General features: G+C 51.8%; 3 protein-coding genes across 5 annotated transcripts in view; all 3 read left to right on the top strand.

Moving 5' to 3' along the window:
* The window catches only part of STAT5B (signal transducer and activator of transcription 5B), a 65,064-nt gene extending 59,614 nt beyond the window's left edge, over nt 1-5,450 (top strand). For both annotated transcript variants that reach the window (XM_042914535.1, XM_042914536.1), the window contains 3 exons: nt 1,761-1,812; nt 2,145-2,252; nt 2,784-5,450. In XM_042914535.1, the coding sequence (XP_042770469.1) occupies nt 1,761-1,812; nt 2,145-2,252; nt 2,784-2,910 (287 nt within the window). In that variant the 3' untranslated portion in view covers nt 2,911-5,450. The remainder of the gene's footprint in view (nt 1-1,760; nt 1,813-2,144; nt 2,253-2,783) is intronic.
* A 5,758-nt stretch (nt 5,451-11,208) lies between these two features.
* On the top strand, nt 11,209-15,597 carry GHDC (GH3 domain containing). Of its 2 annotated transcripts, XM_042916893.1 has the most exons (10): nt 11,209-11,303; nt 11,496-11,580; nt 11,766-12,046; nt 12,344-12,459; nt 12,608-13,109; nt 13,506-13,698; nt 13,799-13,870; nt 13,944-14,077; nt 14,447-14,532; nt 14,801-15,597. In XM_042916893.1, exons 3-10 carry the CDS (start codon nt 11,779-11,781, stop codon nt 15,017-15,019), a joined length of 1,590 nt encoding a protein of 529 aa, XP_042772827.1. In that variant the 5' UTR covers nt 11,209-11,303; nt 11,496-11,580; nt 11,766-11,778; the 3' UTR covers nt 15,020-15,597. The 2 variants fall into 2 exon arrangements, with proteins under 2 accessions (XP_042772827.1, XP_042772826.1); XM_042916892.1 differs by having other exon boundaries at nt 11,209-11,580; nt 11,735-12,046.
* A 1,523-nt stretch (nt 15,598-17,120) lies between these two features.
* Nucleotides 17,121-18,714, top strand: HCRT (hypocretin neuropeptide precursor). The gene is made up of 2 exons (XM_042916921.1): nt 17,121-17,427; nt 18,276-18,714. The coding sequence occupies exons 1-2, from the start codon at nt 17,407-17,409 to the stop codon at nt 18,645-18,647; spliced, it is 393 nt and encodes a 130-aa protein (XP_042772855.1). The 5' UTR covers nt 17,121-17,406; the 3' UTR covers nt 18,648-18,714.
* Nucleotides 18,715-20,074: the final 1,360 nt, after the last annotated feature.

Below are 20,074 nucleotides of genomic sequence, written 5' to 3'. Positions count from 1 at the left end.
TTACATAGGAGCACTTGAGGCACAGAGAAGTAACATAATTTGCCAAAGTCCACACAGCTAGAAAGTGACCAAACCAGGGTTTGAGCTCAAAGAGTCTAGCTGCAGAGTCTATTTCTTCACTTCCATGTTACTGGCTGTTTCTATTTTTTCTGTGAAGTGTGTTTCTATTCCTTGTCCATTTTTCTTTCGGGGTTCCATCTTTTCCTAATAAGGTGTAAGAACTTTTATATAGTAAATAAGCCTTTTAGTATATATAGCAAATATTTTTCTCAGTATGTCATTGTTCTTTTAACATTTAAGTTTTATTTTGCTGAAGTACAAAACTTGTATTTTCTGTACAGCCTAATCATTCATCAACCTATTTCCTGTATAGAGCCTTTTATATCATGCCTTCCCATCCTGCAAAGATGATTCTATTTCTAGGTGGGAATATAAGCCAAAATTTTTCACATTTATGCGGTATTTTAGATTAAATCTACCATGGTTTCTTTTTCTGTTAGCACAGCTAGTTTAGGTTTTTAAATCCTATTTTCTACAGCATTTCTTTGGGTTTTATCTTTTTTGCCAATCCATAAAATTCTTTAGAAACTGTAAAGCACAAAAAGCATGCAGTATTATAAAAAGGCAGCTCCTGACATTTGAAGGCTTAGAAGAAGCAGGTTAGGGTAACAAGCAACTTGTGCCCCGTGTGCCATTTCATCATCTTGGACTGTTTCGCTGACAAAACTTTTTATCCTCTTGACCTTAGTGTCATCTTCATTGTCTGACATCATTAGGATTATATGTATTCCCATACTCACATACCCAAGAAATGAGACTTCATTCACCGACTTCAGACTATCACATTCCTACTACTCACTTAACTGGGTTTCTACAGTCAGCCTCTTAAAAAGGTAACTATGGCTGACCAGACCACTCTCCGATCTGTCCCCTAGCCTCCCACATCCCAGTGGAGGTTCTGGGGAGAGTGAAAGAGAGACACACGGACGTTCTTGTTAACCAGCCACGGGGCATGGACAGCACTCACCTGGATGAGTGACCATCAGATTACCCGCAAATGTAGAAAGCCCACAGACACAAAAGAGCACACAGACACCTGCGTGACACTCCCTTTCCTAAAAGAGGAGATTCTCAGAGTCAGAGTAACTCCAGGGGCCACCAAGTCAAATTCATTCCTTTCTTTGATTTCTCTGTGCAGCCCCTGACAAGTGTTTGTACTCCTTCCATCTGAAGATCTCCAGGGGTCGGGAAATCAGTTTTTCCCAAGACAACCCATTTCTTTTGTGGGCAGTTCTAAAGTTCTAATTACGACGGTGGTCTTCTCTCTGTGATTGACAGTGTGTTCCCTTTTGTGTTCTCTTCTGATCTCCTCCCAGTGTTGTTGCCTGGGACACAAAGCAAATCCTGCCGCTCTGCCACATCTGTGACTTTAAACTTTTAAGATATTTTTTTCTTTTTACACTTAGTGTGCAATTAATGTTTGGTTTAGATTTGTCCTGGAGCATACATTTTCTGTGGCTTGAAGAATTTATCAACACATCCAAGCCAACTCGGAAGATATCTTAACTTGCAGTTTTAATATTAAGGCTTCTCCTACACCAGGTCCCCCTAACAGATTCAAATATTAAGTGTTTGTATCAGATCCTAAGATAGAATTAGGTGCTTGTGTCCTGTCATGAGAAAAGCTGTGATTCTTAAGGGAGATTGCATTTTCATTTCTTTGAGAACTTTGGTTCTCATCACCATCCCCCCCTCGGCAGCTAAAGCGGTGGACGGATACGTGAAGCCACAGATCAAACAAGTGGTCCCTGAGTAAGTGTCCAGGGTCCAGCCCTGGTCTTCTGCTGCCTCCTTTCCCTTCCCCCCGCCCCCCCTCCGCCCCTCACCGCTGCCCCTCCCGCTTATAGGCCCTGTAGGGCCCAGCACTCCCTGGCCCCCTGAAACCTGGCTCAGCCCCCGGAGAGGGAATTGACCTTAGTCTCAATGGGACCAGGACCCAGGACCCCACTCCCGCAGCTGGACCCCCAGACCCAGGGGGCGCTTTGTGCTTCCACACCCCAAAGAGATGTAAACATGCCCCCTGAGCCCTCCCCAGGTCAGCCGCTGCCCTGAGGTCACTGAGGCTTCTCCTGTTCCTCCTGCAGGTTTGTGAATGCGTCTGCAGACTCTGCCGGGGCCAGCGCCACCTACATGGACCAGGCCCCCTCCCCAGCCGTGTGCCCCCAGGCTCATTATAACTTGTACCCACAGAAGTAGGTTGTGTTCTCTGGGGCTCCGCAGGGAGGAGCTGGGGCTGGGGCTGTGTTCTCTGGGGCTCAGGCTGGGCCCCGGGGGGCTGGTGGACAAAGGGACCCAGAGCTCCTGTAGGTCTGAGACCACCCAGGCCAGGCACCAGCATATGCCCAGGTGGGAGACAGAGATTTGAACAGAAGGTATTGGTAGTTTAGAATGGGGTTGGGCAAATGTCAACTACTCTTCTCTCTCAAAATGTAGATTTTTCTTGCTTTGTATAAGGAGCACATGGGCTTTACATGTGTGGACAGCCAGGGTTAGGGACAGCTGGGGTGGGTGTTCTAGCCTGAGCCTCTCCGTCCAAATAGCAAAGGACTCCACTCCCCACTGTTCAGATCAGGAGCATCTTTCCCCTGAAGCCTAGGCCAAGGGCACAGGCCATCTTGGGCTGTTCACCCAGTGGGGTGTGGGGCTTGGGGTGGTCTCTGTGGCTCATCATTGGCCTTGGGCAACCTTCCCCTTCCCTTTATCTCTTATCTTTTTCTCCCAAGCCCTGACCCCGTCCTTGACAATGATGGGGACTTTGATCTGGATGACACAATGGATGTGGCGCGGCGTGTGGAAGAGCTCTTGGGCCGACCTATGGACAGTCAGTGGATCCCTCACGCGCAGTCATGACGCCCCCATCTCCATCTTTAGCTTCTTCGTCCTCGCCAGAGGAGTTACTCTTGTGGATGTTTTAATTCCATGAATCGCTTCTCTTTGGAAACAATACTCATAATGTGAAGTGTTAATACTAGTTGTGACTTTAGTGTTTCTGTGCATGGTGGCACCAGTGAAGGGAACGTGTGTGAGTGTGTGAGTGTGAGGGTGTGTGGGTGTGTGTGTGGGTGAATTTTCACATTGGGCTGTTTCTCCCCCTTGCTGTCCAGAGTTTAGTTGCAGCACTGGGGCCGTAAACAGTGGCTGTGGTTGTTTTAACCTTGTGTAAAAGGCAGTAGTTCCATGAACCCTGGAACTTGGCCATGTGTCCAGAGGGTGGCTGAACTTTGACATGTGGCTGTTCAAGTCAGAGAAGGACAAAGGGAGGAGAAAGCACCTCTCCTGTGAGATTTGTCACTGTGTCTGCCAAGCAATTGATATATAACCATGATTGTCTCTGCTTTCCTCTGAAATGTACAAATTGCCTTTTGAAAAAGAAAGCCGTCCTCCCTCCTTCCCTCTCCCGGACTCCCGTTTTCCTGGGTAGGGATGGGAAAAAGCGGGGACATACAGTGATTGTTGGGGCAAGGGAAGTCACGGGTTGTCTGATGGGTAGTTGCTTTTTAAGTAACACTGAACCCATCTACATGTTCTCTCCTTCCCCCTCCTTCCATCCACTGTGTGAATTACCCCTCAGTTCTGTGTGTGTGCACGTGCGCAGACACGTTTGATGAACCAGAGAAAAGAAAAGAGGGTCACATAACCGCAGCTTACAGTGCTGATGTCCTTTGTGTCGCAGCCAGAGTGGAAGGCCAGCCGTGACCCACAGGCGCTGAGAAAGCTGCCTTGCCACCCGGGGCAGCTGCCCTCTGGTCTGCCCGTCCTTCTGCGCGGCTACCCCACGGCTTACTGATGGTGGCCACTCGCACAGGCTGACTGGTGTTTTGTTTCTAAATCAGGACTTCTTGTTTTGCTCTTCCCACCCTAATCTGATATCACAGCCCTTTCTTCCTGTGGCAGGTCCTGTGCCATTCACACCCAGGTCACCTCGATTCCCTTCACTGTCCACACGGGCCATCTCAGGGAGGGGCCGGTGGGGGTGCAGTTCGAACCCGGGGCCAGCGTGCTCAGCGACGTTGTTGCCCACTTGGTACGGGCCACTGGGTGTCAGCGTTGGTAATCTGGGGCAACACAGTCAGTGGGTTTCCTAGGAAGTTTGGTAAGCTGCAGAAAGCAAACAAAACAGCTTCAGTACAACGTCCACGATTTCTTCCGTAGCTTTACCCCAGAAGGAAGGAACCGTCTATCGCAGTCAGGTGGGAAGAGGGGGAAGCAGGTATAGCTTTCGGGGTAGGCCTAAAGGTCACTCACCCCCGGCCCCCTTCTCCAAAAGAAGGAATGACCACACCAGGAGAGAATGGCCCTAAAAACCTTATTTTTATACATGTGAGTAAATAAACATATTTTTTTTACAAAAATGACTTCTGAATTTATCAGTGTTTTGATGTTAAAGGAAAATATTCCTCTGTAGTAAATTATTTATTGGAAGATGACTTTTTAAAAGCTGCTGTTTGCCCTGGCTTGGTTTCATACACTGATTTATTTTTCTATGCCAGGCAGTAGAATCTCTCTGCCTCTGAGGAGCAGGCCGACCCTTCCATGATACCAGCAGTGACATAGGATGTCGCTAAGCCCTTTACATACCCCTCAAGATTTGATTAAAATTCCACCCATGAGGATGAGTGTTGGGGAAGCGGGAGGAGGAGGCCTGACCGCTCTCGGACCCAGTCATAAAGAGCCCTTCCCTGCCTGCCCCTTGGACTTCACCAGCACCGGCCCCTGAGTGCCCTGAGTGCCCTGAGTGCCGTGGCAGGCCGGCCTGGAGTTCAGCGGCCCCGATGGGGCGGGACTGACACACTTTCACGTTGGCAGGGACCCGGCCCCAGGGTGTGCTGTGGGCAGAGCTTGCCCTTGACAGTTGGCACTGGAGATTGGGGGGACGGGAGCCGAAGAGCGTGGCTGCCCCGAGCAGAGGGGTCCCATGCTGGTACGGTCGCTGACCTGTCCTCCGTTTTCCTGAGGCTGCGCTGATAGACGGGAGAGATGTTTGACTGAAAGGTATGCTCGCTATCTGCGTTGTGTTTTCTCTTTTCTCCCTGTTCCTGCAAACCACAAAAGAGGCAGTGGCAAGTCTTGACCTCCTCTGCCTCTCACTCGCCCCCAGACACGCACACACATAAGTCATCAAATGTTTCAATGTGTGGTATGTGCCGGGTTTTTGTAGGGGGGGTGGGGAGACTAAAAGTGAATAGAACTTAAAGTGGAAGTATACTTTTTATAATTTTTCTTTTTAAAACTTTGTGAAATTATTTCAGATACATATTTTAGTGTTGAGGCAGATTAGTATGTAGCCACCAAAAAAGTATTGTGTACAATCTGGGGCAGTCACAAAATTGTGTATTTTATGTTACAATAAAGGCTTCCTCTGAAGGGACAATATTGAGTTCTGTTTTTTTTTTTCCATCGAGGTGGTGAGGGAGGGTGGCTTTGATAGGGAAATATTTGTGATCATCAGTGTGACTGTGAAAAACAGAACTGGTGGCCTCAGAGAGTGTGTCCTAGCTTTGATGGCAGAGGGGGCATTTCTTACCTTCCTGTTCATATGATGTTTTAAAAATTAGAGTGATCGTCTGTACCTCCTAGCCTTCTGATTCCACACTGTTCCCATTACAAAGCTTACCCTTAAATTTCAAGCACATTTCGAGTTGCCTGCTCTGAGCTGGGCATTGTGAGTGGGAGGAGAAATTGTTCTGCCCTCAAGAGGATCGTGGCCCAGGAAAGATGACAAACATAACCAAACATGATAGGAGATTGGCTCGCGCTGCAATAAAGCTGTCCTGAGGCCGTAAGGGAATACAAGAGAACATGGAAGAAGGGCACCAGTTAGCTTGAGCTGACCCCTAAAGAACACATGGGAGTTAGGAGAGGCGCTCAGGTGGAGAGAGCAGCGCAGGCAGAGGCTGGAGATGCAGGAGGGCCAGATACGGCCGGATAGAGGGTGACGTCTGCTTCTCAGCTCAGGCCTGCATCACAATCTCCTGGAAAACTGGCTAAAGTGCAGATCGCTGGGCGACTCTCCAGAGTGTCCCAGCCAGTAGGCCTGGGGTTGAGCCTCAGAATTTGCATTTTTTTTTTAAATTTATTTATTTTGAGAGAGAGTGAGCAAGAAAGGAGCAGAGAGAGGGGGAGAGAGAGGATCCAAAGCGGGCTCTGTACTGACAGCAGAGAGCCCTTTGGGGGCTCAAACTCAGGAACCATGAGATCATGGCCTGAGCTGAAATCAGACATTGAACCTCCTGAGCCACCCACATGCCCCAGAATTTGCATTTCTAACAAGTTGTCAGGTGATACGGGGGCAAGGACCACACTTCGAGAACTGTGGCCAGTGATGAAGCCTAGTGTGCCAGGCTAAGAGTTTAAACTTCACCTGAGCATGATGGCAAGTGAAACCTTACCAGACTTCAAGCAAAGGAATGGCCAGAGTCTCATTTTAGGAAATACTATAGCGACACTGTGTATGATGGATTGAAGGGAGGCAAAAGAGGAAGGCAGGGATCCGGGGAGGCTGTTTCAACAGTGTGGGTCAGAGGAGAGGAGGTTCTAGATGAGGATACCACAGCAGTGGCCCTGAGGCCTACTATGCAGACATTGTGACCAATGCTGGAGAGCAGGATTGGAGTCTAGAGTAATTCCAGGTCTCTGGCTTGGGAAGTAATTGATAGAGATGCTCCTCAGTGAGATGGGGAGGGGAAGATGTGGGAGAGGAGCAGGTTGGGAGGAAGATTGAGTACAAATCCGGATACGTTGGAATGTCCAAGGAGACGTGGGTGTGCAGCTTAAGAATGATCAGGGCTAAGAGATACGGAGGAGGGGAGGGGGGCGGGACAGAGAGGCAGGCTCTGAAACAGAAAACTTCGAATCTCTCCTCAAAAGAACGGACTTCATTTGCAAGGGAAGTTCAAGCTTAAGGGTGCTCTCTGAAACCTTGGAGGTTGTGAAAGGCAAGTGGCAGGAGAATGATAGCTTTATTGGAGGTAGAGGTTGAGCTGGGCTAGCGAGTGTGCTAGAGAAAGATGGGGAAAGAGACAGCCGGGAGGAGCTCTCTCGGGGTCAGAACAAATCTCAAACACTGGCCGTGAAACTGTCCCTTCAAAGAAACCTGAATTTGATTGGATCAGTTTGTGGAGCCATTTCTTCCCCCAAAGCATTGTTGGAAAATATATAGCAATTAGCCAACAATTCGTGTAGCTTAACAGCTGGGTGTGGTCAGGGAAAGAGGTGAAAATCACTGTCATGCTAGGGTTACTGGGCATACTCAAGTCTGCACCCCCTGAATGAGCAATAGCAGAGGCTTTGCACTGTAGGGAGGTGGGGGGTGGGAAGTATATGGACTCACTAAAATGATCAGCCACTCACTACCCAAATAACAATAACAAGACAAGCCCTGGAAAATTCACAAATATATGGAAGTTAAACAATATACTCCTAACCAACTGAAAAAGAATAAAGTTGAAGTAGTCACATGTCACAGTAAGTCAAAACTTAGTACAAAGCAACAATAATCAACCTAGTGTGATACTGGCATAAGGATAGATGTATGGATCCATAGAATAGAATTCAGAGTCCAGAAGGAAACCCATGTGTCCATGGTCAACTGATTTTTCACAGGAGTGCCAAAACCATGCAATGGGGAAAGAATAGTCTTTTCAACAAGTGGTGCTGGGACAACTGGATAGCCACATGCAAAAGATAAAGTTGGGGGGGGGGGGGTTGGAGAGGGACGCCTGGGTGGCTCAGTCAGTTGAGTGTCCGACTTTGGGTCAGGTTGTGATCTCACAGTTGGGAAGTTCGAGCCCTGCATCGGGCTGCTGCTGTCAGCCTGTCAGCCTGTCAGCGTGGAGCCCGCTTTGTATCCTTCTGTCCTCCTCTCTCTCTGCCCCTCTTCTGAGCATGCACGTGGGCGTACTCTTTCTCTCAAAAAAATAAAAACATTAAAAAAAAAAAGAATAAAATTGGAGCCTTATGTTACATCACATACAAAAATTAAAATGGATCAAAGACCTAAATGTAAGAGATAAAACTATAAAAATCTTAGAAGAAACCATAGAAAACTTCATGACCTTGGATTTGGCAATGACTTCTTGGGCATGACACCACAGGCAACACAAGATAAATTGGACCTCATCGGGGTGTCTGGGTGGCTCAGTCGGTTAAGCGTCCGACTTTGGCTCAGGTCATGATCTCATAGTTGGTTGGTTGGGTCCTTCATTGGGCTCCACCCTGGTGCAAAGTCTGCTTGGGATTCTCGCTCTCTCCTCCCTGTCTGCCCCAACCCCCATTCGTGCTCTCTCTCTCACTCAAAATAAATAAATAAATAAATAAATAAATAAATAAATAAACTTAAAAAAAAAAAAGTAGACCTCATCAAAACAAAAACCTTTGTGCATCAAAGGACACTGTTAGAGTGAATAGACAACCCACAGATTGGGAGAAAATATGTGCAAATTATATGTCTGATAAGGGATTAATATCCAGAATATATAAAGAATTCCTACAAGTCAACAACAATTAAAAAAAAATATTAATGTTTACTTATTTTTGAGAGAAAGAGCACAAGCCGGGGAGGGGCAGAGAGAGGGAGACAGAGAATCCAGAGCAGGCTCCAGGCTCTGAGCTGTCAGCACAGAGCCCGATGCAGGGCTAGAACTCATGAACTGCAAGATCATGACTCGAGCCAAAGTCAGACGCTTAACCGACTGAGCCACCCAGGTGCCCCATTTTTAAATGGAAAGGATGTGAGTAGACATTTCTCTAAAGATATGCAGGTGGACAATAAGTACACAAGAAATGCTCAGTCGTTAGAAATGCAAATCATGGGGTACCTGGGGGCTTAGTCAGTTAAGCATCTGACTCTTGATTTCGGCTCAGGTCATGATCTCACCGTTTGTGAGTTGGAGCCCCGAGTTGAGCTCTATGCTGACAGCCCGGAGTCTGGAGCTTGCTTCAGATTCTATGTCTCCATCTCTCTCTGCCCCTCCCCGCTTGCTCTCTGTATCTCTCCCAAAATAAATAAAAAGAAACTTAAAAATTTTTTCTAAAAAAAAAAATGCAAATCACATCTACAATGAAATACTTCTTACCCATTAGATTGGCTGTTATCAAAACAAAACAAAAAAAACAACTTGTAGGGGATGCGGAAAAATTGGAACCCATGTGCGTTGCAGGTAGGCATGTAAAATAGCAGCTGCTGTGAAAATACCATGGAGATTCCTCAAAAAGTTAAACACGTGATCCAGCACTTCTGGGTATATACTCAAAAGAATTGAAAGCGGGGCTCAAACAGATATTTGTGCACCCATGTTCGTAGCAGCGTATTCACAAAAGCCAAAAGGTGAAAACAACACAACTGTCCATCGGTGGGTGAATGGGTAAACTAAATGTGGTCTAGACATACAAGGGAATATCATTCAGCTTTAAAAAGGAAGGAAATTCTGACACATGCCACAACATGGGTGAATCTTGAAGACATTATGCTGAATAAGACAGACATAAAAGGACAGACATTGTATGGATGCCCCTATGTTAGCTACCTGCAGTAGTCGAATTCATGAAGACAGAAAATAGAATCATGGTCATCAGAGGCTGGGGAGAGGACGAATGGGGAGTTAGTGTTTCATGAGTCACACTTCAGTGTAGGAAGAAGAAAAAGTTCTGGAAATGGATGGTGGTGATGGTTGCACGATGGTGTGAGTGTACTTAATGCCACTGAAGTGGATACCTGATCGGGTTAAAATGGTAAATCTTAGGCATATTTTACCACAAGAAAAAACAAATCAAAGACCTAAATGTAAGAGCTAATTTTATGAAAGTATTGGAAGAAAACATAGGAGTAAATCTTCATGACCTTGGACTTGACGATGGGTCCCTAGATATGACACCAAAAGCACAAGCAACAAAAGAAAAAGTAGACAATTAGACTTCATCAAAATTTAAAATTTGTGTGCTTCAAAGGACACTATCAAGAAAATGAAGAGACAACCCACAGAATGGAAGAATCCATTTGCAAATCATCTATCTGACAGGGGACTTGACTGCAAAATATATAAAGAACTCTTACAGCTTAATAATAAAAAGACAAATAGCCCAGTACAAAATGGGTAAAGGATCTGAAAAGACATTTCTCCATAGAAGTGTATAAATGGCCAATAGATACATGAAAAGATGCTTGGTCATTGGTCATCGGGGACCATGCAAATTAAAACAGACTCAAGTCACTTCACACCCCACTACGATAGCTGTGATCAAAAAGTTGGGTAATAACAAGTGTTTGCAAGGATGTAGAGAATTTGAAACCCTCATATACTGCTGGTGGGGATGTAAAATGGCGCAGCCACTATGGAAACCAGTTTAACAGTTCCTTACACAGTTAAACAGAGCTACTATGCAACCCAGCTATTCTGTTCATTGGAATGCAGTAAATCCCTTGCATTCATTACATTTTTATGCAAGAAAATAAAAACATATATCCACAGAAAAACTTGTACACAAATATCCTTAATAGTGTTACACATAGTAGCCAAAGAACGGAAATGACCCCAAATGCCCATCAACTGATGAACGAATAAGTAAATGTAGGGTGGCATATCCATACCATGAAATACATTTGGCAATAAAAAGAAATGAACTACTGCTACACGGTATGACGTGGAAGAACCTTGAAAACATGCTAAGTGAAAGGAGCCAACACAAAAGACCACGTGTTCTGATTCCATTTATATGAAATGTCCAGAACAGACAAATCTATATGGAGAGCAACTAGATTTGTGGTTGCTTATGCCAGGGGTGGGGATTTATTTCTCTACCACCTTTGTGAGGGAAAGCTGGTAGATCTTTGTGGACATGGTTTCTGGATTGGGAGAAAAAAAAATGTTTTTTTAACAGTTCTCCAGCTTGAACCTGCTCTCCAGGGGTGCGCCCTTCTCCCAACTCAAGCTGCTTCCTGAACTCTTTCCCACACTCAGCTTTCTCTTCCTTCACCTGCAGGAGTTTGAAGACAGCAGGAGTTTGAAGTCTCCCGCGGTAGCTTCCTCCCACCTGCCAGCTTGGGCTTGGGCCCTTAGGCAAGCTGCCCCTTTAAGAGCACCCCCCCCCCCAGCTCCTCCCTCAGGTCTGTGACCGGATTTCCCCATCAGGGCCCCTCCCTTTAAAGCCACGGCTCCATCTTTCTGACTGGCTGTGTACAGAGACCCAAGTACCCACCGCCGAGGGGGCCCTGGGTGCTGAGAGTCTGCGCAAGTGGGCTATGACAGGTGCACGTGGGACATGGAACCACTTCCCCGGGGCTTAGGAGGGGCCCGGAGCGGGGACAGGGTGGATCCTGGGATGCAGCAGAGCCACCCAGGAGTGGGCAGGACATGTCACTGAGCAGCCGCTGTGTGCCAGGCACTGTGTCAAACCCTGTCTATATCTTCTGCGAAGCTGTTATTATTCCCATTTTACAGACAGGGGAACGGAGCCCAGAGCAGCTGGCTGACTTACCCAGGGCCCTACGGCTAACCAAGTGTCAGAGCCAGGGTCCGACCTCAGGTCAGTGTGACTCCAAGGCCTTGATGTTGTCTCCTCTGCATCACCTGCCTGACGGGTCCTGGCTTCTTCCCAGACTTCCTTTTTCCTGGGTTTCTTGTGCGGTAGAGTGGGCTTAAGGCGAGGGAGAAATGGGTTATCCTCTCCTCCCCCCCAGGACCAGAACTTGGGTCCCTTCCTCCTCCCAGGAGCTGCTTGGAGATGCTGCTGCTGCTGTTCCTTCTCTCGCTGCTGCTGCTGCTGCCACTGCTGGCCGTGCTCTGGCAGCGGCAGCCCCAAGATGCCAGGCTGTCCTGGCTTGCTGGTCTCCAGCATCGTGTGGCAGCAGGGACCCTGTGCTGGGCAGCCGCCTGGCAGCAGCGGAGACTAGAACAGAGTACACTGCACTCGGGCCAGAGCCAGCAGCAGGCCCTGAAGTGGTGTCTGCAGGGAGCCCAGGGGCCCCGCGGTCCCCTCAGGGGGAACACAGGTGTGTTTCCAAGGGGCTGGGGAGGTGGCCCCAAACAGATAGAAACCCCACAGGATAGTCAGATTTCAGAACCCAAGGATTCCCTCTCACCTTCTACCGCCAGCACAGAGGGGCCCAACGCAAAGACCCTACCCAGGCTCAGGATTGTTCAAGATGAATTTTCCATTCCTGGGCCCCAGTAGCCCCGCTCAGCCTAAGCCTATGCTGGGTTCCCTATTAAGGGTCTCACCCATCTTGCCTGAAACTCTTGGGAAACTGTGGCTTCAGGACGAGTTTATGATGTCTTTGGGGCTACAGATATAAGCACCTTCCGGAACCATCTTCCACTGACCAAGGCCAGCCAGGCCCAGGAGGAAGAACATGAGCTCTCGCCTCCCACCTCAACCCAGTACTACGGGGAGGCCTCTCTGCAGGTAAACTGAGAAGGCTGGAGCCTAGCCCCATTAGAGACCCCTACTTGCAGCCAAACCCTCCCAGTAGGGTGGGCAAAGAACCCCCAAACTGGGGGCTCAGGGACTGGCTCAGGCCCAGGGCCAACACCCTCTTCTTGTCTCCCTCCAGGCCACCTTGCTGGGTCTGGCAGCCCTAAACAAGTCCTATCCAGAAGTGCTGGCTCCGGGAGGCACCGCCTGTGTGACCCCTACGTCCCCCTGGCCCTGCCCTCTCCCCTGGCCTTGGCGTGCCTTGGGCCAGGTTAGCGCCCCTGGAGCCAAGCGCCCTGGGGCCCTGCTGCTGAAGGCACTGAGGTCCCCAGGGCTGCGGGCACTGGAAGGTGGGACGGCAGCCGAACTCCTGGACGTCTTTGTGGGCCTGGAGGCGGATGGCGAAGAGCTAGCTGAGACAATAGCTGCCGGGAACCCAGGGGTGCCTCTCCCCAGACGGGCAGCTGAGTTGCGGGAGGCCCTAGAGCAGGGGCCCCGAGGACTGGCCCGTCGGCTCTGGCCGAAGCTACAGGTGGTGGTGACTCTGGACGCAGGAGGCCAGGCCGAGGCTGTGGCTGCCCTGGAGGCATTGTGGTGCCAAGGGCTAGCCTTCTTCTCCCCGGCTTACTCTGCCTCTGGAGGTCAGCAGGACTCAAGGCTAGTGAGCTGGGGCAGGGGGCAGAGGTCACACGGCTAGCTGCCAAACACTGAGCCCTACCTAATCATTTAATCCCCCCAACACCAACAGCTCCGTTATACACATGCAGAAACTGAGGCTCATAGAGGTTAAGAGACTTGCACAAATTCACACGGCGCCAGCATTTGGCGCCAGGTCTGCCACCCCCCGAACCACCGCCTCCTCCCAACTAGGGCCTCAGAGGTGGCACACTGAGCCTGGGGGAGCCAGGAAGGAGGGGTGGGAGGGCAGCAGTGGGAACAGCTGCTCAGAGAACTGGGGCCTGGGGGCCCGGGGGAGGGGCTACTGCCTAGCAGAAAGCAAGGCCGCCGGCCACTGAAGGGCTGCTTGCTCCCCACAGGGGTGGTGGGCCTGAACCTGTGGCCAGAGCAGCCCCGCGGGCTCTACCTTCTGCCCCCTGGAGCTCCTTTTATTGAGCTGCTCCCAGTCAACAAAGGAGCCCAGGAAGAGGGTGCCTCTACCGTCCTGCTGGCCGAGGCCCAGAAGGGCAAGGAGTATGAGCTGGTGCTGACCGACCACATCAGCCTTACCAGGTGATCGCCTGCCCACCCCTCTGGGACCCTATCGAAGGCCGGGGATATGAGCGAATGGGCCCCTGGGGCTGACCTCGCCCCCCACTCCTCCACCTGTCAGGTGCTGCCTGGGTGATGTGGTACAGGTGGTTGGTGCCTACAATCGGTGTCCAGTCGTCAGGTTCGTCTGCAGGTACGTGACCTCCTGGGGAGCTGAGGGGCCGTCCTTGTGCCCTAGGCTCCTCTGTCTCCTTCCTCCTCCCCAGGCTGGGCCAGGCCCTGAGTGTGAGAGGAGAAGACATTCGAGAGGATGTGTTCTCTGAGGCCCTGGGCCGGGCTGTCGGGCAGTGGCCAGGGGCGAAACTGTTAGACCACAGCTGTGTGGAGAGCAGCATTCTGGGTAAGCTTCTCCATCAGCTCCTGCCCCCCATTCTTGAGTTGGCTGCCCCCCATGCCATTCCATGCGGATGGCAGAACTTTAGAAAAGAGGTCAGAAGACTTGGCCTCTTTGGTTGCTCCTAACACAAGTCCTAGCTCACTCAGGTCTAACTCCCATCCCTCCTGCTGCAGTCTCTCCCCCTTTCCCTTCCCGGCCTGCTTCATATTTACGATTTGGTTTTGGGTTCCTCTCCATTTACCCTCCTCTCTACCAAGGGATCCCTCTTCTCCCATGAATGTCAGAGTAAGGTGGAACAGGTAGGAGCACCGGCATTGGCGTTGGGAGCTGCCCTGTTGACAAAAGTGTGTGAACGTGGGGGTTTGTCTGCAGATTCCTCTGAGGGCTCGGCTCCCCACTATGAGGTGTTTGTGGCGCTGAGGGGCCTGAGAAACCTGTCAGAGGAAAATCGAGACAAGGTAAACAAGACAGGGATAGGACAGGACGGGACTGCGTGTCTCCTTTACCCTGCATGACTCCAGGTGCCCTGGGCGCAGTGGAGTGATGGGGAGGAGGGGGGCGGGGAGGAGAGCTTCCCTGAGGCTCTGGGAAGGGAGAGATGAATTCCCACAGACACATATGGACACATGAAACACCTACCACACATACCCTGGGCACCATCAGGCATCCCTCATCCACATGCCACACAGCTACACACCAGCCTCACTCAGGCCGTTCTGTTTCCAGCTTGACCACTGCCTTCAGGAAGTCTCTCCCCGCTACAAGTCCTTGCGGTTCTGGGGCAGCGTGGGCCCTGCCAGAGTCCACCTGGTGGGGCAAGGGGCCTTCAGAGAACTCCGGGTGGCCCTTGCAGCCTGCCCTTCGTCCCCCTATCCTCCTGAGATGCCCCGGGTCCTGAGGCACAGGCACCTGGCCCAGTGTCTGCAGAAAAGGGTGGTGTCCTGAGCTGAGAGGCCTGCCCACTGCCCCATCCCCCTCATAGGCCACTTGGTACATTCCTCTGTGGCCTCTCTGGATGGGAAGTCTTGGCCAGGGTCTTCAACTCTGTGTCACGGGACAGTTGCTCATCAGAACCCCAGGCCTGAGGGAGGTCTAAGCTGTTCAGCCCGTTCTGAGGAGCCCACGTCAACTGGCCCCTGCAGTGCCCTCCCTGAAGTCCCGTGGCGCCCTCTGTGGGACACTGCTAGAGTTCCCACATACTGCCGATGTCTCCTGTGTCTCCAGGCCCAGTCACTGGGCAGGCTGGACGTGTTAACCGTTAATGTTCCCCAGGAGCGACCCTCAGTCAATGAGAGACAGAAGTCAGAGAAAGAGACCTCAGCGTCACTGTCCCTGAGTACAATTCTCAAGTGTCTTCTGCACCGGTTGCCCGTAGTGGTAACCCTCTGATTAACACAATTCTTACTGGTTTTCCTTCCACCCTGCCCATCCCCATGTTTTCATGTGCTTTGTAGGATTACCTCCCAAATAAACCACTTGCACCCAGATTCTGGACTCAGGGTCTGCTTATGGCGAAACTGTAGTAGTCTCATTCATCCTGCTCTTGCTGCAGGCTGGCTTCCCCCACCTTCAGCTCTGGACACCAAGGCTTTCCCCCCACGCTCCACTCCAGGTTGGGGTAGGTCCTGGGGACCCCTACCATGGCCTAGGTCAACCCAGAAGACCCAGAGCCCACTCCTCCTCCCTCTCTCCACTCCAAGCTTACTGTAAATGGGGAAGGACTGCTCCTCAACTTAGCTGGCTTAGCACAGGTGCCTGTCTGGCCCAATACCCACAAATCACCTCCATGGGCAGGGGCTATACTACAAGTCAGGAAGTATCACAACAGGAAGCAATCTCAGAGACCATTTGGGTCAACTGCCCATCTTAGCAGTGGGGAAACTGAGGCTTCCTGAGGCTGTGAGGCTTGCCCAAGGCCCCACAAGCTCCTCTTAAGTAACACAGTCCCTGTTCCTGATCAGTTGCCAAGTCACCAGTTCTACCTCTGAATTACTGCTGGATCCCATGCCACATCCAGGCCACCCAACCCCCCATCAACCCCACAACTTCTTCCTGCTAAAACTCTCCTGTGTCTCCACAGTGGCCACAGGATTCAGACCAATCAGCTTAGCCTGCAAGACCCTTTGACCCACCCTGGCCCTCACTTACCTGTCCAGCCACCTCTCCCCTGAGAAGGAAGCCACAGCTATGATGACCACACCCTACTATCCTGCATGAGCTAAGCACTGTCACCTCCAGGTCTCTGCTCAAGCTGTGCCTTCTGTGGAATGCCTCCTCCCCAATCTTAGCTGATGGAAATCTACCTGGCATGCAAGGCCTTTTTGGGGTCCTTTCTCCCACGAAGCTATCATTATGCTAGGTTGCCTCCCCACCTGGACTTTGGAGCTCCTGGAAAATTGGGCCATGTCTGATGCACACTGTCCCTCCAGTGCTGTGCAGGGCCTGGCTGAGAGCAGGTGCATAACGGACATGCCCTGAATAAAAGAGACTCTGGCTTGGAGATGGCGCGGTCCTCCCCGCCCCGGGTCGTTCACTCTCTCCTATGGTGGTATTGGGACTCCATCCCCTACTCCAGGCCACCTGAACAGGAGGGAAACTGGGCAGGTCCAAGAACAACACCAGGTTTGGCTGTTTCCTCCCCCTACCCAGGTTGAGTTTCCAAGCTTTTCCCCCTTGGAGGTTCGTAGAAGGGGCAGAGGGAAGGAGAGAACTGGGGGAAGGGAGAGGTGTAAGAAGACTTTTCCATTAAGGAAGAGGGCCATGGAGCCTGACAGACCCCAGGGACAGCAACAAGGAGCTAGGCCTGCAGCCTAGCTGCCCTCCCCCCACCCCATACACCATGTGGAGAGTGGGTCTCACAGCTGCCTTCTCTCCTGCCCTAATTAGCAGTTGCCCCCCCCCCCCCCCCACCCGCCCCAAACACATACATTGTCCCAGGCCAGCGCCCCAGCCAGGGCCTCTTTTGTGCTCCCAGATTCCTGGGTGCAAGGTGGCCTCATTAATGCCCGGAGACCGCCCCATCTCCAGGGAGCAGGCAGACAGACAAGGGGGGGACCCTGGGCACAGTGATCGAACTCCCGCTTCTGAGAGCCTTGGCGGCCATTCTTTGGGCCCAACCTGGAGACGGCTGCCCTGTGGGAGGCTAATCTTAGACTTGCCTTTGTCTGGCCCCAGAGCAGACGCAAGTACCCGTCTGTCCTGCACCACCTCAGAGCACTATAAACCCCAGGCCCTTGATCAGTGGTCACAGTCAACGGCCTCAAAGTTCCTGGCTATTTGGACCACTGCAGACAACACCTTTCTTGGCTACCCCACTCTGAGCTCCAGACGCCATGAACCCTCCCTCTACAAAGGTAAAGATACCTGGGGATGGAGGGGTAACTCATCATCCCAGGGGGGCAATGAGACTGCTTGCTCAGGGGGCTGGAAAGAAGTCTGAGATGTCTCTACTCTTGGTCTTTTCCCGGGGGGGGGGAGGGGGGCTCTGAGGCAGGGGACTGGGTGGGGCCTTGGAGGAGGGTCGGCCTCTGCTAGCATGGGACTGTGCCCAGCTCCTGAGAGCTCATGTATCAGGTGCTGTTTGCAGTCTCTCATGTCCTCCTCCTGGCAGCCTGCACTATAGGAATTACTTAACCCGTTTACAAGTGAGGAAGTTGTGCCCCTAAGAGGGTAGGAAACTGGTGCAGAAGCCACAGAATACAGTTTCCCCTGTGAGGGAGCAGGCAGACAAGACAACCTGGATCCTGCCGGTCCTTGACTGCACCCCAGTCCTTGGTTTGCCCATGTTGGGACTATACTGGGTCTGTTTCCCTGAGTGAACAAACTTCCGGTGCAGACTCACACACCCTGTTTTCAGGTGGAGTGGTAAGCGCTCTAATGGGGGTAACGAGAGACTTAAGGGTACCCAGAAAAGAGGGAATCACTCTGCCCAGGAGTCTCAAAGGGCTTCCTGGAGGAGATGGTGTCCTGGGGCTTGAGAGATGAGTAGGTAAAAGAGCCAGAGAGGAGCCCTCCAATACCGTCTTGCAGACAGAGGCCGGGAAACTAGGGGACGCAGAGTGTTAGGACCGCAGGAGGGAGGGGGCGCAGAACCAACTGGGCGGGGCCTGGGCCTGGGGGCTGAAGGTGGGCGCGGCGGGAAACCCTCCGCCCCCCCCCCCGCCCTCCCCCCACCCCAGCGCCTGGCCTCGCGTCTCCCTAGGTCCCCTGGGCCGCCGTGACGCTGCTGCTGCTGCTTTTGCTACCGCCCGCGCTCCTGTCGCCGGGAGCGGCAGCGCAGCCCCTGCCCGACTGTTGCCGCCAGAAGACGTGCTCCTGCCGCCTCTACGAGCTGCTGCACGGCGCGGGCAACCACGCGGCCGGCATCCTCACGCTGGGCAAGCGGCGGCCGGGACCCCCTGGCCTCCAGGGCCGGCTGCAGCGCCTCCTGCAGGCCAGCGGCAACCACGCAGCCGGCATCCTGACCATGGGCCGCCGCGCAGGCGCAGAGCCAGCGCCGCGCCCCTGCCCCGGGCGTAGATGTCCCGCCCTGGCCGCTCCCTCTGCGGCGCCTGGGGGACGGTCTGGAGTCTGAGCCGTTGCTCTGGCCGGGTTCTGGCCCTGCCCTCTCCTCGCTGCCCGCCGGGTGTCAGCCCTCAGAAAAAGGGCAATAAAGACGAGTCTCTGTTAGTGAAGCTGGTCTCTGTTCCTTTGCTGTCGCATCCCGTCCTGCAGGGGGCGTGAGAGTCTGTAAAGAGCCCGAGGGCCTGGCAGCCCGGCCCTGGAGCACCTCAGCTCTGGCTGGTAGAACACAAAACACAGAGCAAGGAACTGTGCTAGGCCCAGTGGTACGGAGAGAAACGCACGTGTGCACGCTTGGAGGGGGAAAAGGGGGGGGGGGGGGGCAGACTCATCTCTCAATGCTCTCTCCTCGTCATTCTGTATCTCGACCTTTACAGACAGACAGGGATGGGAGGTAGCTAGGAATGTTGCACAGAGGAGCGGAGTCTGGCTGGAAAGGGAGAGGAGCCAAGCTTGCCCAAAAGACCGAGAATTTGAGATTCAACATGAATTTTCCCGAGTGGCTGCAGCACGGGGTTGACGGTGTGGGGCGCGGGGAGACGCTGGAGGGGAGGCTCTTCGGTTCCTGCAGCCTGGACTGTGAAGGCTTTATACTTCATTCTGTAGGTACCTGGGAGTCAGGAGTTCTTAATCAGAAATGGGGCAAGATTTTCCTGCAACTTTAGCCGAATGCACCCCCCCACCCCCAATTCATATGTTGAAGTCCTAACCCCCAGCACTTCATAATATGACCTTATATAGAAATAGTAGATATAATTAAGATGAGGTCATACTGGAGTAGAGTGGACCTCTAATCCAATATGACCAGTGTCCTCATAAAAAGGGGGAATGTGAACTTACAGAAACACACACAGGGGGAACCCATGTGAACATGAAGACAGAGGTGGAGTGATGTATCTACAAGCCAAGGAACACCAAAGATTGTCAGCAACCCACCAGAAGCTAGAAGAGAGGCATGGAACAGATTCTCCCTCACAGCCTTCAGAAGGAACCAGCCCTGCCTTCTCTTGATCTTGGACTTCTAGCCTCCAGAACTGAGACATAAATTTCTGTTGTTTAAGCCAGTTTGTGGTACTTTGTTATAGTAGCCCTAGGAAACTAATATAACATCCAGAAGTAGAGACACAGAAGGATGTGGGACTTTTAAGCAATCTAACATTCCAGATAATGCCCAGGTCAGACTTGGGGATGAGGAGCACTGGTGAGGGCCTGAGATGACCACCAGCCTATCTTCCCATTCTCACTGGCTTTAGCTGCTTTGTTCTGGAAAGCAGCCACCCTAAGCCACCACCCTCAGCTGCCCCCCACACTCCCGCCTGGTGATTTTCTGCTTTGGTAGTGAAAAAGTCCGATGTCTGGTCTCACCTGGGTCCTTCTTGCTGCTGCACTGGTTCCTTCTTGGAGAAGATGGAGCTCAAAGACCACCAATACACCTTTAAA

This window comes from Panthera leo, chromosome E1, assembly GCF_018350215.1.
Source record: "Panthera leo isolate Ple1 chromosome E1, P.leo_Ple1_pat1.1, whole genome shotgun sequence".
Taxonomy (NCBI): Eukaryota; Metazoa; Chordata; class Mammalia; order Carnivora; family Felidae; genus Panthera; species Panthera leo.
Note: the sequence above shows the minus strand (reverse complement) of the source record. Positions and strands in the feature narration are given on the sequence as shown.

Excerpts from the sequence above, each read along its gene's own strand:
- GHDC (XM_042916892.1), top strand. The coding sequence starts at position 11,409 with ATGTCACTGAGCAGCCGCTGTGTGCCAGGCACTGTGTCAAACCCTGTC. Across the intron at positions 13,110-13,505 it reads GGCTTACTCTGCCTCTGGAG|GGGTGGTGGGCCTGAACCTG; the intron begins GTCAGCAGGACT and ends TGCTCCCCACAG. Across the intron at positions 14,078-14,446 it reads TGTGGAGAGCAGCATTCTGG|ATTCCTCTGAGGGCTCGGCT; the intron begins GTAAGCTTCTCC and ends GTTTGTCTGCAG.
- HCRT (XM_042916921.1), top strand. The coding sequence starts at position 17,407 with ATGAACCCTCCCTCTACAAAG. Across the intron at positions 17,428-18,275 it reads TGAACCCTCCCTCTACAAAG|GTCCCCTGGGCCGCCGTGAC; the intron begins GTAAAGATACCT and ends GCGTCTCCCTAG.